This window comes from Notolabrus celidotus, chromosome 20 (assembly GCF_009762535.1).
Source record: "Notolabrus celidotus isolate fNotCel1 chromosome 20, fNotCel1.pri, whole genome shotgun sequence".
Taxonomy (NCBI): domain Eukaryota; kingdom Metazoa; phylum Chordata; class Actinopteri; order Labriformes; family Labridae; genus Notolabrus; species Notolabrus celidotus.
The window spans coordinates 13009626-13025115 of NC_048291.1; the positions used below are offsets into that span (position 1 = coordinate 13009626).

The 15490-nt window shown below is 38.5% G+C and overlaps 2 protein-coding genes across 2 annotated transcripts in view; both read left to right on the plus strand.

Annotated features, from left to right (window-relative positions):
* abca3b (ATP-binding cassette, sub-family A (ABC1), member 3b) overlaps positions 1 to 6978 on the plus strand; it is a 31080-nt gene extending 24102 nt beyond the window's left edge. Inside the window, 11 exon segments of the mRNA XM_034710568.1 lie at positions 374 to 546; positions 857 to 991; positions 1121 to 1315; positions 1424 to 1611; positions 1700 to 1870; positions 2652 to 2848; positions 2969 to 3042; positions 3284 to 3344; positions 3347 to 3410; positions 6690 to 6765; positions 6861 to 6978. Of these exon segments, the coding sequence (XP_034566459.1) occupies positions 374 to 546; positions 857 to 991; positions 1121 to 1315; positions 1424 to 1611; positions 1700 to 1870; positions 2652 to 2848; positions 2969 to 3042; positions 3284 to 3344; positions 3347 to 3410; positions 6690 to 6765; positions 6861 to 6878 (1352 nt within the window). The 3' untranslated portion in view covers positions 6879 to 6978.
* Positions 6979 to 7489: 511 nt separating this feature from the next.
* LOC117831755 (cytochrome P450 2K1-like) lies at positions 7490 to 13240 on the plus strand. The gene is made up of 9 exons (XM_034710570.1): positions 7490 to 7880; positions 9145 to 9307; positions 9564 to 9713; positions 10002 to 10162; positions 10422 to 10601; positions 10684 to 10825; positions 11783 to 11967; positions 12070 to 12211; positions 12301 to 13240. The coding sequence occupies exons 1-9, from the start codon at positions 7668 to 7670 to the stop codon at positions 12486 to 12488; spliced, it is 1524 nt and encodes a 507-aa protein (XP_034566461.1). The 5' UTR covers positions 7490 to 7667; the 3' UTR covers positions 12489 to 13240.
* The last annotated feature ends 2250 nt before the right edge of the window (positions 13241 to 15490 follow it).

Sequence of the window (15490 nt, forward strand, 5' to 3'; positions counted from 1 at the left end):
CTTCTTCCTTTGGGTGGGTGCACAACAGAGTTTCAGAAGTGGTTTTCTATCTACTGAATGTAAATTCATGATGGCTCCATGATGTACGAGATACACTTGTAATACTGAGTCATATAATGGTTGACAGTATTACTTATAGAACCATGAACTGGTTTGTTTCTATAGTGATAGCAATGATTAATGATGGGTCGAAGCTGCTAATTTAGTTTTTTAGACTCAAGTTTTTTGTGAAAGTGTTTTCATAATCCAGTTTCCTTGTCTTGTGAAACACTAAAATAAGCACCAATGAACTTACCAGATTTCTTGTCTTTAGTTCTGTGTATGTTCCCTTTAATTTTCTCAACACATCTCTGTGTGTTTTGTTTTATTGTAGACATCACGTACCAGAAAAACTACTTCTCCATGTCAGAGCCTGGTGTAGGACGTTTCCTCGTGGCCTTCTCAGTTCAAGGTGTAGTCTACATCATTCTACTGTTCGTCATCGAGCTGCAGTGTGTCCGCACTCTGCGGCGACTCCTCACCTCTCTGGGCCGAAGAGGGAAACAGGTAAAGGAAGAGTATTTGTGGTTTGTTGTTTGTACATGGAGGGTCCCCAGTTTCATCCAATATTACCTTGCAGCATGTCTGATGTCTCACTGGGAAAGTATTAAAAAGATGTTATGATGTATTAAAACTGTAGAATAGAATAAGTCTCTGTATTCATAAGCTCATAAATCTTGTCAAAGGGATTTTTGGCTCCAATCAATTTATGAAACACTTAGTGAAATTTGAATGCGTCATATCAATCCCAACTTCTGAGACTAGTGACCAATGTCTTCCACTTTTCCCTCATTAATGTGTGTGAGTCTTTGTTCAGTTACCTTTAATACAGGATGCAGCAATGCTTCCAGAGGACAGGGATGTAGCGGAAGAGAGGAAGAGGGTCCTGGAGTGCCAGCCGATGGTAGAGTCCATGGTTGGTAGCCCGCTCGTAATGCAGGAGCTCAGCAAGGTGTGTAGCACACGACCATCTTTTTCCCCTTGTGCATTAGATTTAAAACCCTGCCTCAGTTTTGATATGTGCATGTCTGTCAGAGATATAACAATGTCTCCCAGACTCAGTGTTATCACTTCTTCTTAGGTGTACAGCAGCGGGCAGAATCTCCTGGCTGTTGACAGGCTTTCTCTAGCTGTAGGGAAAGGAGAGTGTTTCGGCCTCCTGGGCTTCAATGGAGCAGGCAAGACTACAACCTTTAAGATGCTGACAGGTGATGAGAGCGTTACCTCTGGGGATGCCTACATTGATGGATACAGTATCTTGAGGGACATTAAAAAGGTAGGAGAAGGGGAAAAAGGAAATGACACTCCTGCTATTCAAAGATAATTTGATGTCAGTAGATGACATTTGGATAGAAGTTAGCTGAATCTTATCTCTGGATTGCAGGTGCAGCAGCGCATTGGTTACTGCCCTCAGTTTGACGCTGTGTTGGATCACATGACAGGAAGAGAAACTCTGTGTATGTATGCCAGACTCCGAGGGATACCAGAGAAGTACGTGTCTGGTTGTGTGGAAAATGTGCTGAGGTCACTGCTGCTGGAGCCTCATGCTGACAAACTTGTCCGCAGCTACAGGTGTGTAGACTCCTCTAATGGAATTAACAAATCAGCACATTTTGTCTGGCAAGTGTTGTTACGTTATTTCTTCAATTATCTTATGCAGTGGGGGTAATAAGCGGAAGCTGAGTGCAGGCATGGCTCTGATTGGTGGACCTCCCGTCATCTTCCTGGATGAGCCTTCAACAGGGATGGACCCTGTGGCCCGGAGGCTGCTGTGGGATGCTGTTACACGCACAAGAGAGTCTGGAAAGGCTATAATCATCACTTCTCATAGGTGAGTTTCATAGTATTTATTAGGGGGCCGGGGTGGCACAGTCTTTTAAAAGCCCTGGTCCTTCAGTATTTCAGTATTTTAATTTCTGCTACCTTGTACCGGACTCAGTGACATTTCTGAACCACATATTTTTTGTATTTAGATCCTCCCTGATACACAGGGAAATTAATTTTATCAAAGACCTATATTCAATATAATATATATCGTGCTTTGGCAAAATATACTCAAAGTATCACAAAAAAAGTACTCATAGTGCCATAAAAAGACCCCTGTGGCTGATACTGTTTTAATTAATTACCTGTTAAAACAGATGCGTTTCTGCTTATGCTTCCCCTTTACTGCTATAGCTGGTTGGAATGGACCCATTTAGGAATTGGATGTCTTTTAAGGGTTTATTAAAGTAAACTCTTATCTAAGTTTTTTGCAAATAATTTGTTGTTTCACCCTGTTCTCCTGACCACCTTATAAAACTCAAAAGATAACTTTCTTAGTACAGAAAAACACTCTCACTCATGCATCATTAATGGTAATAAAGTAATGTAATATGCAATGATATTACACACTTCCTGTTCAGTTTTAATTATTTACAAGTAATTGGTACATGTCAAATGTATTCTTCTACCCATACTTCTGTAGCTCTCCCTCTCCCTCTGAGTCATAAATAAGACTTTTTAAAATCTAGTTCATTTGATTACTAGTAAAGGTCCTAAAACATCTTGACCCACAGGGTTTCACTTTAAAAAGCTGCTTAACCTGTTTCTCTGATTTGTTCCCTCACCAGTATGGAGGAGTGTGAGGCCCTGTGCACCAGGCTGGCAGTGATGGTCAATGGTCAGTTCAAGTGCCTCGGGAGTCCACAACACCTAAAGAGCAAGTTCGGCAGTGGTTACACGCTGCTGGCTAAAGTACACATGGAGGCTGAGCTGGAGGACAGCGACCTCCTGCTATTTAAAGACTTTATTGAAAGCACCTTTCCAGGTCAGAAGTGACAGATTTCAGATGTTTTTTGTGCTTAGCATTTGGACGGGCTTTCCTGCATGTACTAAACTTTAAAACAGTAAATAAAGTATAACCATGTGGATTTGTATCCTACTGCAGGAAGTCAACTGAAGGATGAGCATCAGGGAATGGTACACTATCATTTGACTGACAAAGCACTAACCTGGGCCCAGGTAACATTATAGATTCAGCTTCATAGTTACATTTCTACACTTGTGCTGTGTTAGAGCCCCCTCTAGGGGAAAATAGATGCATAGCAGCAAGGGACAAATGGTACAATGGTGTTAGTGATAGAGTTGGTAATGGAGGTGTGTTTGAGTCTAGCCTTTTTCATCTCATTACATTAAGTTTCCACAGAAACTTATTTTTAAACATGTTCTTATTTCTTCCTCTCTGTTCTCTGCTCCTTCCCAGGTGTTTGGCACTTTAGAGGCAGCCAAAGAGAAATACCGCATTGAAGACTACTGTGTAAGCCAGATTCACTGGAGCAGGTGTTCCTCAGCTTCGCTCAGTTCCAGCACTGCACAGAGAGTGGGAGGAAGTAAGTGGAGCGAGGAATCAGTACATCCATCGTCCATTTTCTACGGAGTGTGCACGTAGGACCTCTGTGACTCGCCTCAGTCACAGCAGCCGTGCACACAGACTGGAGGACCATTCTCTCCAGCTCCAGCTCCATTTTTACCTTGACCACAAACACACACTTACACACACAAACACACTTATATACACACACTCAGACTGGGCCAGTCGCCAAAAAACAAACTTCAGCATTTCTACTACTGTATCACGTCGCTGTGTCTTTGTCAGGACGTTCATGCCGTTGTTAGTGTTGTGTGTTGAGAAAGTCAGAGAAACATGATTATGACATGGGGATGTTGATTATACCAAGTAATGAATGCTGAACTTAGCACCTTTATAGTGAGCGCTAAGACAATGACAGCACTCATTAGATACTCTCACTACTCTGAGCTGTGTGACAGGGTTTATTTGCGTGTGCACTTTTGTGTGAACTGCTTGTCTTTTTTTGTTATTTATGATTTTATTTCATAACTTGATTTTGTTTCCAAGAATTTGTGCTTTTTTGTGATTCTAAATCTCATCACTAGAGAATGAACCACTCCATTTGATACGTTTATGAAATCGTTGCACACCTTTGCGCCTTATCTAACTTAATGAGGGTTCTTGTTTCTTTTTATTGCCCTGAACGAAAATGCCTGGTTAGGAGCCTCTTAATGTTGTTGCCAGATGTAAATAATGTGATGTTTTCATGGTACTAAAAACCACTTACTCATTCAGGCCAGAGCAGAACATTTACTCATTCAAAGACTGTTTTGGGCACATTAATGAATGCATGTGTAAAATACGATTTGCTGAGTGCATGATGCTGAGAGATCAGAAAGCCGCTAGCAAAAACAAAACAGCCGTCCTCGCTGAGGAATAATCCTCAAGTACAGTCCAGTCTTGGTAAAATAATTAAGCCTCCATATTTCAGATGATGTGAGCCAATTGTTCAATTTTTCTGCTAAATAAGTTACGGCAGTGTGTTTCCATGTGGATTATCCAGCCATTACAGTTTACATGGAAGTGAGTGAAGGGATGCTTTTACAATGTTGCTGCTGGTGCAGGAAAACAAGACAACTTTACTTTGAAGTTGTTTTAAACTGCATGGGATTGATCTGGACCTGGAAAAGAAAGACTGCAATGACTTATGAGGTGTTTTTGTACATTTGTATTCTAGCAGCTATGCATTTCACACATTTCACTTGTGAATGTTTGTGAGAAATGCAGAAAGTATGGCAGCACATGATTCCTGACTTAATCGAGACTAAAACAGGACTGATAGTCCATGAATATAAAACTAAAAGATTGTTTTGTGCAGTGGAGAAATGTAACTGCTGTGTCATCTTAAGAGTCTAAAGCAGCTCCTTTAGGGAACACCGGGAAATGTAATAAGAAAGCCCAGAAACAGTTTATCTTGTTCAGAGGAAGACTAATCAGTGCAATGTTTGTTCCTTGCTGTTTAAATGACTAAAAACCTTTGTGCTCCTTAGGAATATTTTGAATATCTAACTGACCCAAACTGATTAAGAAATATATCTTCAGTTGTCTTCTTGTCATCCATGTGAAAGATCAGTGTTATAACCTTGGATGATTAAGCATTGATTTGAGTGTGATATCACATTTCTTCTCTTAAAATCACCCTGGACTTCACAGCAGTGACATGAATGTATTTACTGTTTTAAATGAAGCAAAAAGCACTCAGTTTGTTTTTTTTACAGCTTCTTATGATATATAGTTTCTCAATGTCACCAGATGTGTGTGAAAAAAAGAGACTGACATTCCAGAAAGGCACAGATGCCTTGCATTTTGAACTTTAAAGGACTAAACCATTCATTTTGACTTTTGTTACATTTGTTCTGTTTATTTGCACAATTTTTGTTGCATTACATGTTTGACTTGAATCAACTGCATTGTCAGGTACATAGTTTGCGGGAATATGGAAAAGGGTCATGCTGCTGATATCGAAGGATTGATTTAATGCTGAAATACAGTGTATCATATATAAAAAAAGGGAAATTTACATCATTGTGAATGTATACTAGTCTGGCGTCCCCAGATCCATCAGCCAGCTAATTAACTTTTGCTTGCAGGTGAATTGGTCTGGCGACACCAGGCTAAATGTGTACTATACCATGGAACTGACCTTGTCAAATGTATATGTATCGCTCTTCTTTTTAAATTAAATAATGCTCTATGCAAGTGGTAGCAAAAACTCTGGGCATGGTGTGTTTTTTTTCTGCGAGCAGATATTCACACATTGTGAAATCTAATTGCAAAGCTAGACTAAACAATGTATAAATGTGAAAAGAAAAGAGAATGGGAGATAGATATGTTTGACAGGCTAACCTACGGTGGCCCTGAGAGCTCACAGCACTGCAACTTAAGAAAACACATGCAAAAAGACAAAACACAAGCAAATTAAGAAAACATGTTCATCAATTTTACAACACATGCGCAGCATTTAGAAAACACGCTGCAAAGACCACAACACAACACATTAGAAAAACACGATGCAAAGAGACCGCAACACAACGGAAGTGTTTCCAGAGGACACTTAAAAGTGATGCACACGTCCCGAAAATGATAAAATAAATAAAAAACACTTACTTTTTTATCAAATTTCTCAACACCATTGACGGTAAGAGAACCTTAATAGCGCTGTGACTCAAAATCTGTGTCAACAACAAGTGTGTCCGGACGTGTGCATCACTTTTTAGTGTCCTCTGGAAACATTTCCATTGTGTTGTGGTCTATTTGCAGTGCATTTTTCTAATGTGTTGTGTTGCGGTCTTTGCATTGTATTTTTCTAATGTGTTGTGTTGTGGTCTTTGCATCGCGTTTTTCTAATGTGTTGTGTTGTGGTCTTTGCATTGCGTTTTCTAATGTGTTGTGTTGTGGTCTTTGCATTGCGTTTTTCTAATGTGTTGTGTTGTGGTCTTTGCATCGCGTTTTTCCAATGTGTTGTGTTGTGGTCTTTGCATTGCGTTTTTCTAATGTGTTGTGTTGTGGTCTTTGCATTGCGTTTTTCTAATGTGTTGTGTTGTGGTCTTTGCATTGCGTTTTTCTAATGTGTTGTGTTGTGGTCTTTGCACAGCGATTTTCTAATGTGTTGTGTTGTAGTCTTTGCAGCTCGTTTTTCTAATGTGTGTGTTGTGGTCTTTGCAGCGCATTTTCTAAATGCTGCGTATGTGTTGTCAAATTGATGAAGATGTTTTCTTAATTTGCTTGTGTTTTGTCTTTTTGCATGTGTTTTCTTAAGTCGCAGTGCTGTGAGCTCTCAGGGCCACCGTACTAAACCGATTGAAGATTTATGCACAAAGAAGCAGAAACAGAAGGTAAAATCTTAAAACCAACCAGGAAAAAATATGAACCAAATGGAAATAGAAAACTGAAACAACAATTCCCTTTTGAACCTTTTTTATATTTGCAGTGCATGGAGGATGGCTGACGCACCTTTGCAGTTCTTTAAAGCTCCTGTTAGCTGGTTGTGAAACACTGAAATAGATGGTGATGTCTCCATATAAACTATTAAAGCAAACAAGACAGGAGAATGATCATTTCTATAACCACATTTTATTGTCTCAGACTACTGACAGGGGGTAGGTGCCAGTCGTAGAGAGGAACTGCACACTGCGGAAACAGGCCTTTTATGTTTTACACATTACAGATTTCCAATGAGTCATACAAATGACTTTAAAAAGAAAAGGCATTTGAAATAAATAAAACAGTACTTTTTATGTATAAATCTACAGTACAGGGCTAAATAAGCAAAGTGAGAAGGGATACAACTTTGTCCACGGGGGCGCCAACATTGCCACAAACCAAAAGTTCCTGACAGGAGCTTTAAAGGAAACATTTACTATAAAAATAGTAAACAGTAGGGTCTTTTTAATTGCAGTACAATTGACATTTATAAATAATTTGTTTTAGTCACATTTTTGCCCTATATCTTAATCTACAGTCAAATGTACCTGATCCCAGAAAATGCTGCCTGTTGTAATGTGAGGAACCAAACCCTGGCCCAACCAGTTCTTATGCCTCACATTTTTGGCCTACTTCTTTTACCTTACATGTCACAACAATGCAGAGCTAGGAGGAGAGGCAGTTAGTAACACCCAGGTAACACCATACTTACTGCTGTACGGCCACTTGGGGTAATGCTTGCTTAAGCGTAAACACGTCTGTGTTCAAGCAGCAAGGCTCATTCATATAGAGGAAATCCACAAGAGCAGAAACGATGTCTCTTCTGGAGGATTTTGTTTCCTTCCTCTTCTACAGTCCCACCACTGTTCTGGGGGCTGCTGCTCTCCTGCTGTTTCTCTGGGTTCTTTTATCTGGTAGTTTAAACTCAGATGAAGGGCGGAAAGAGCCTCCAGGACCAAAACCACTTCCCCTGCTTGGCAACCTGCTGCAGCTAGACCTCAAGAGACCCTACAGAACCCTCTGTGAGGTGAGTTTAGGGATTAACTAAAACAAATCTAATGTATGGGGCGCACTTTGTAAAGTTGTGCACACTGAAAATAACAGTTTAGCTCTACATTTAGCTCCAAATCGTCATAAAAATGTAGTGAATTTTTAAATTCCTTTTTTTTTATCATTAAGAGGAATATTTGTGATCTTCTTCACATTTAATTTTGTTGTGAAAAATATTTTAAGTTAAAATCAATGTTAAATCCATGTGTTAACTATAAATATAAATGTTAAATGTTTAATATAAATGTTAAATATAAATGTTATATATATATAAATCTAAATTTTAAATGTTAAATATAAATGTTAAATATAAATATAAATGTTCAATGTTAAAACTAAATGTTGATTGTTGATGTAAATATTTAGCCAATATGCAAATTCACACTAATGGGAATACCAAAATAAAAGCTTCATAAAGCGATATAGACTTAGCAATAGCAACTAGCTTGTCCGTACCTATGGTTCGTACCATAGACTGGGTCAGTACTGTCTCTGAGCGTTTTAAAATCTCTTTGTATCCTCTAAAGCTGCCTTTAAAACATTTAAAGCGGGCAGTCTAATAACCCGTAGGAGTCAAAGTTGCTAGTGCTAAGTCTGTATCTCTTTATGCTTTTATTTTGGTATTTCCGCTAGGCAGCAGTGTGAATTTGCATGTTAGCTAAATATTTAGGATCGCAGAGCAAAATTGAACAATTATATTTAACATTTAAAATTTTACATTTACATTTAACAATCAACAAAAAAAATCATGTACATTTAACAATCAACATTTAGTTTTAACATTTAACATTTATATTTATATATAACATTTATATTTAACATTTATATTTATATTTAACATTTAGATTTAACATTTAGATTTAGCATTTGGATTTAACAGTGATTTTAAATTAACATATTTTTCACAACAAAATTAAATGTGAAGAAGATCAAAAATATGCCTTGTGATAGGTTGGCGACCAGTCCAGGGTGTACCCTGCCTTCCGCCCGAAGCCAGCTGGGATAGGCTCCAGCCCCCCGTGACCCCCAATGGGATAAGCGGTCAGGATAATGGATGGATGGAAGATCAAAAATATTCCTCTTAATGTGATAACAAAGTGACTTTTTTCACTCTACATTTTTATGACGATTTGGAGCTAAATGTGGAAAACTGTAGCTGTTATTTTCAGTGTGCAAAACTTTACGAACGGCACCCCATATGGTTGTAGCTTGTTGAAATGTGCTTTATTGGCTTTATTTAGCTATCAAAGAAATATGGGTCTGTGTTTACGGTGCACATTGGACCGAATAAAGTGGTGGTCCTGGCCGGGTACAAGGCAGTCAAAGAGGCTCTGGTTGGATATGCAGAAGAGTTTGGAGAGCGACACATCTTCCCCATATTCTATGATGTGAATCAAGGCCATGGTATGTCCCTCTTTTTCAAAGCTTGAGTACCAGCATTAAACCAAATTTTACACATTGGCTGTTATAACAAAAGTTAAACAACAATTAACATTGTCTTTGCTATCAGTTTGACATAATACAGATGTCTATCTCTGTTTCATGTTCAAACTTATAATTTCTACTTTGTTTCACAAAGTCAGTTCCCTGATGAGTTTACTATTTTAGCAAATAACATGACAAGCAGCTTTGTGAATAAATGTTGTGTCACGTCTAAAAGGGATCTTGTTTGCTAACGGAGAATCATGGAAGGAGTTGAGACGTTTTGCCCTGACAACCCTGAAAGATTTTGGGATGGGCAAAAGAATAGCTGAGGAAAGAATCTTAGAGGAATGCCAACATCTGATCCAAGTATTTGAACATCATGAAGGTATGGACTTAATATTTAAGGTCAATCCACCCATTCTCCTGTACAAAAAAAAGCTTTCTTGACCTTAAGGTCAGCCATAATGTTTTATTGTGATTTTATTCAACCTGAACTTTGGTATTCAACTGTATACCAAAGGGCGTTTATATAGCGGAGTGGGCCAAACCCCAGTCATTTAAAAGACTTGCTTTAGCTTATTTCAAGTATACAAATACATAAAACATTGCATTAAATTGATTGTGTTGTACTTAAGTCTTAATCATTTATCTCCTCTTCCTTACTGTTTAACAGGAAAACCCTTTGATTCATCACGTCCGGTGAATCATGCTACATCGAATGTCATTTCCTCCATAGTGTATGGTAGCAGGTTTGAATATGACGACCCCAGATTCCAATGCATGGTAAAAACCGCCTGTGATACCATAAGCGTTGTTGGTACCGCACAAATCCAGGTACTCCTTTTTTCGCTTGTTTTCTGTGGAAATCGTTGCTGTTTTAGTGCTAACTTTATTAGAGCAAAGGTGCCTAAATGCAGAGCTCCAGGGAAAAATGTGAAGTGTTAAAATCAATTCGTACAGCAGTGCAGAATGTTAATAAGTGGCTGGGTCCTTCCCATATACCAGTGAAAAATAAAAAAGTCCCAGATGGTGTAGTTGATTTGGGTTGTTGTTTGAATCTCTGTCATCCCTAGTTTTTACTGTTGTTTTACAGATTTTCAACATGTTTCCCAGGCTGTTTTGTTGGATCAAAAACCGGCAGCACATATTAAGAAATACTGAGACACTTGTTAAAAGTGTCAAAGAGATAACCAAAACTCTGAAAGAAACACTGAACCTCCAAATATGCAGAGGGCTTGTGGACTGTTTTCTGATTCGCAAGCAGAAAGACGAGGTGCGACAACATCAAAGCTGCTTTTTTTTGTTTAATCAAAAAAGAACATTCCATAGATGTAATTTGTATTTCTCTCTCTCAGGACTCCTGCAATATGGACTCCTTCTACAATGAGAATAACTTGATATTTACAATCACCAACTTGTTTGCTGCTGGTACTGATACCACAGCCACCACACTGTCATGGGCATTTCTGTATATGGCCAAATATCCCCACATACAACGTAAGGACAGCCAGAAGATTGGTGAATTCATGTTTTTACCATACGTGCGGGAAGATACATTGGAAAAAGGGTAGCAAAAAAGCAGATTATATGTGCTATTAGATATTGAATATGTATTATTAGATATTGATGCTGGCCTTGTATAGACCCAGATGTTAGGTCATACTTGAATGGCAATTGTTTAAAAGTTGAAGTTGGGTTCAAATAGCATTGTGTCTTTAAGGAGGTCTTAACATAGACAGCAATTTTCATCTTAAAACACTTTTTCAAAATTAGCCATATTTATGTGGATGTAGGTTTAAGTTTAAGTTAAATCTCCATGTTCCAGGACAAACTACATGGATAGAATTTGTGCACCAGCCTTGTTTTTCTCACAATTGGGATCACTCAGGGTTCTGCTCTCGGTCTCTTCATTTTATTTCTCTTAACCCTTTATAGAGCCCCTTGACTGTTATTTCCGCTCATTGCTTTTTCTATAAAAGCAATATTTTTATATCAAGATAAGATATGTCCTCTAAATCTGTCAACCCCTTATATGAGACCCATGTAGATGCATTAAAAACTCCACCTGACTTTCAGTTGATTTTTTGCAAGCCCCAAGAAGCTCAGCCATGACAGGCTCTGTATATAGAAACTGTCCTGTGGTCTGACCAAACAAAATTTTACATTCCTTTTGGAAATCGTGGGCCCATAGCCCTATGCCCCAAAGTGAAGAAGGACCACTCGGCTTCCTTTCAGCACATAGTTCAAAAGCCAGCATCCTTTTTGGTATGGAATGATTTTAAGCCCCCAGAAAATATTTTTAGTATCTGTAAGCTTAAATTGTCATTTTTAACAACTGAATTCTATTTAACTCCAACCACAATATGCCAAATTTGTGCCACTAACATTGCTGTCGATTCTTAAATCCTATTTGAATAAATGCCGAAAATGAATGTTCATTTTGTGTGTTCCCAGAAAAGGTCCACGAGGAGCTGAGCAAGGAGATGGGAAGCCGTGAGGTCCGGGTAGATGATCGGAAAAATCTGCCATACATTGATGCTGTCATACATGAGACACAGAGACTGGCCAACATTGTCCCCACTAGTTTACCTCACCAAACCAGCCAAGACATCACCTTCCAGGGATACTTTATCAAAAAGGTCAGGTGATCACATATGTTTCAGTACTTATCCACATTATTTTTGTAATGTTCATCTACCTTTATCTCATACAGAAGTCTTACTTTCTGCTTATTTCTACAGGGGACTATTGTGTTTCCTCTGCTTACTTCTGTTCTCCAAGATGAGAGTGAATGGAAAACCCCCTACACTTTTAACCCTTCCCACTTTCTTGATGAGGAGGGTAAATTTATGAAGCGAGACGCCTTCATGCCATTTTCCGCAGGTACACCTTTGCTGTTGAGTTGTGAGATCTTGTACCCATCATGACCCAGCTGAAATCCCTCCAAATATCTTCATTTCTTCTCTTTTCAGGTCGCAGGATGTGTCTCGGAGAGGGTCTGGCTAAGATGGAGCTCTTCCTCTTCTTCACCTCTGTCCTCCAGCGATTCCGGTTCACTCCTCCACCTGGAGTTACAGAAGATGACCTAGATCTGATACCAGCTGTGGGCCTGGTACTTAGACCTTCACTTCATGAGCTTTGTGCTGTCAGTCACCAATGATGCTGAGATCTGTAGATGATGATAACTGCCAGGGTTAGTAAACAACTGCTGGATACCATCAGCAGACGGTTCCTCTTAGTCCGTCTAAATAGTTACCTGTAATGGTCTTGTGTGAGGTGGATGATTTTGTACATTGGTGAGGACACGGTTTAGGATTAATGATTTTTGTAAACTGTTCATATAAGTTCAGGAGATCAGTCTGGATGTAAAAACAATCAAAATAAGTGTTTTTTACTATTAAGCCTTCTACATTAAAATAAATAAATTTGCCTATTGATCAACTATAGATCATATTCATTATAAGGTGAACTTGGTTGTGTTGTTTATAATTAAAAAATTGTTTAATTTCTCATATTACAGCAAAATACAACAATTGTAATGTTTGAAATTCATTTTTGCACTTCCTCCTTCTGAGACGCACATTGTAGAGTTGAACTTACTGAAAATAACAGCAACATTTTTTCAAATCTAGCTCTTAAATGTTTAAAAACATGGTTTGAAATTAACTTTTTCATATCACAGTTAGAGCATTACTTCTGGATTTGAATATATTAAAGCTAATGTCTCTGTGAATACAAAATGTTAAATCTAAATGTTAAATGTTAACTCAAGATGTTAAATCTAAATGTCAAATTGAAATCTAATTTGTTAAAAGTAGCAATTGCTGATAATAAAATTATAGCTCCACCCCATATCTTCTACTTTCTTTACATCAAAAATGATAACAAACTACATTTATCTACTGGTTTTGTTGTGTGGTTCCTGTGTTTTTTAAATGAAATAATAAATACAACTTACTGTTCATACTCTTTCCTTCAAAATTGTTTTAAAACAATAGTTTGTGAGTGATTGTTTTAACTATCAATAGACTGTTAACTTCATCCCTCTTCATCTTGAGCTGGAAAAAGGCAGAATTAATATTTTACCTTTTTCTACAGGTGACCTACTTTGACCTCAAGTGTCAATCATCCCTGTCTGTGCATTGTTTCCCTCAACAGGAGTTCAGTCAGTTCTTGTCAGGGCACATATAAAGAATGGAATTTAAACCGATGAGGGAGATTTTCACAAGCTAATCAACCAGTTTGTTGGAAGTCATTATATACCATTGCATGAGAGAGATTTTATTTCAGTTGTTCTGATGAGAAGAATGTGTTGCAAAGGGAGTGGCTGCAGACACAGTTAACCTGATATAAGTTGGGTGTATCCCGAATGGTGGCAAAAAAATACGGTCTGTAAATATGATCGGTTTGGATTTAGTGAAGCTGTTTCATTTGAAAAACTCTCAGAAACAAATTACATTTGCTCCTGTAATATTGTGACAACTTAAACAGCAAAATCCACAGAAAACACAGGTTAAGGAAAAAAATCACTGAAAGTGAGCCGACTACACCAATTCATACACAGAAACAACCTGGCACCTTATGAGGAGAAGACCAGAGCTTAAGTGAGGCAGGTAATCGGGAACAGATGAGTGAACAGAGAGTCCAGTGCCTGGAGATCACGCCCAGCCTTTGAAAGGGAGCAAACAAGGTAAACCTCAAGAAAGAAAGACGTCAGGAAGAGATGGAAGGGAGTTCACAAAGTTGGTCACAGGATGGCAGTAGAGGAAAGGATTGACCAATGACCAAAACAGACAAGGGATCTGCTGCTCTCTGCCATGGAGAAATCCCTATATCAACTATTCTGTATATTCCCATCAATGTGCGAGACTGGCAATATTTTTTTTTGTCATCTGGTCTTTATGCAGAGAAATAGGAGAAAATAACTTATTATTGTTTCCCTAAACTGTTGTGTAGCGCCGTATCGGAAGTGCTGACTCATCGTAAGGCTCGGTCAAGCTAGACACAGACGAAAGAGGTACTGAGGTGGGCTTTCACCCCCTGGCAAACATCAATGCCCATCTTTCAGTCAACTCAGCCGTGCCCTTAATTATGCAAATCTATGCACAACTCTCAATCTTAATAACTTCAAAATGGATGAGTTATGAGGGTTCAGTGCTTAGGATTTAGAATGGGGTTTGAGACTGGGCCTGTGTGCCACTCTGTGTCACTGTGAACAGACACCTCAGATTGTACTTCCTTACATCATTGTCAACACAAAGAGTTACATGAAAGGGACACATCTGAAGAAAAATGGGCACCCATCTCCAGTTTAACATCAACCAAGTGGTTATCCTGAGTAAAGTCCAACAAGGTATTTTATGGCCTAAATTGCATCTCTCAAGTTAGTATTGACAGCTCTTTGATCAATTTTGGATCAAAGAAGTAGAATTTATGCAGGTACTGAAGAAAAGAGATGAAAAATATACCCATACATCTTAAACATTTGCATACTTTGTTGTTTAGAGCAGTTTGGATTTGGTTGAACACCTGTAAATGATCAATTGTCCACCCAAGCCCAATTATTCTACACTCCCCTCTGAATTTATGAGTGTGTTTGTGCAGCCTGTTAGATAGCAGATTTGGAATTTATGTAGCAGCCATAGTAACCAACACTGTAGAAAGCATTAAGCTTCTTAAACTATGCAGATGATTTGAAAGGACAGTAGCTGGGGAGAGAGAGTCCTCAGAACAGGTCGAGGTTGTTTTAGAGTAGTTATTAAATGTCTATGTTATGCCATTTAAGTCAGTAGGACAGTTCATATAAGGACAGGAGGCCACTATATGTTTAACAAGTGACAGTAAAATATCAATGTGACCTCAGTGGTGAGCAGTTTTACTTTGGGACACATTTCCTACAGATCACCAACATTTAGTTCAGGTTAGGGTGTTGCCAGCAGGGGACCAATACAGCCCCAAAGGTCAGTTTGATGACATAGAGCCCAGAAAATAATTTGAAAATGTAGGCAGTTGATCTTAAACAACTTTTTGCTTGCCAATTCAAGTCTGAGTTGGAGTGTGGACTGTGGACTTGGAGACAACATTGGATTGTTTATGTGTGGAGTCAGATTTGTGCCAAAACAAAGTTGAATGTGGACTGATGATGCAGATGAGGATGTCAAT

Excerpts from the sequence above, each read along its gene's own strand:
- LOC117831755 (XM_034710570.1), top strand. The coding sequence starts at position 7,668 with ATGTCTCTTCTGGAGGATTTTGTTTCCTTCCTCTTCTACAGTCCCACC. Across the intron at positions 9,308-9,563 it reads TGATGTGAATCAAGGCCATG|GGATCTTGTTTGCTAACGGA; the intron begins GTATGTCCCTCT and ends CACGTCTAAAAG. Across the intron at positions 12,212-12,300 it reads CTTCATGCCATTTTCCGCAG|GTCGCAGGATGTGTCTCGGA; the intron begins GTACACCTTTGC and ends TTCTCTTTTCAG.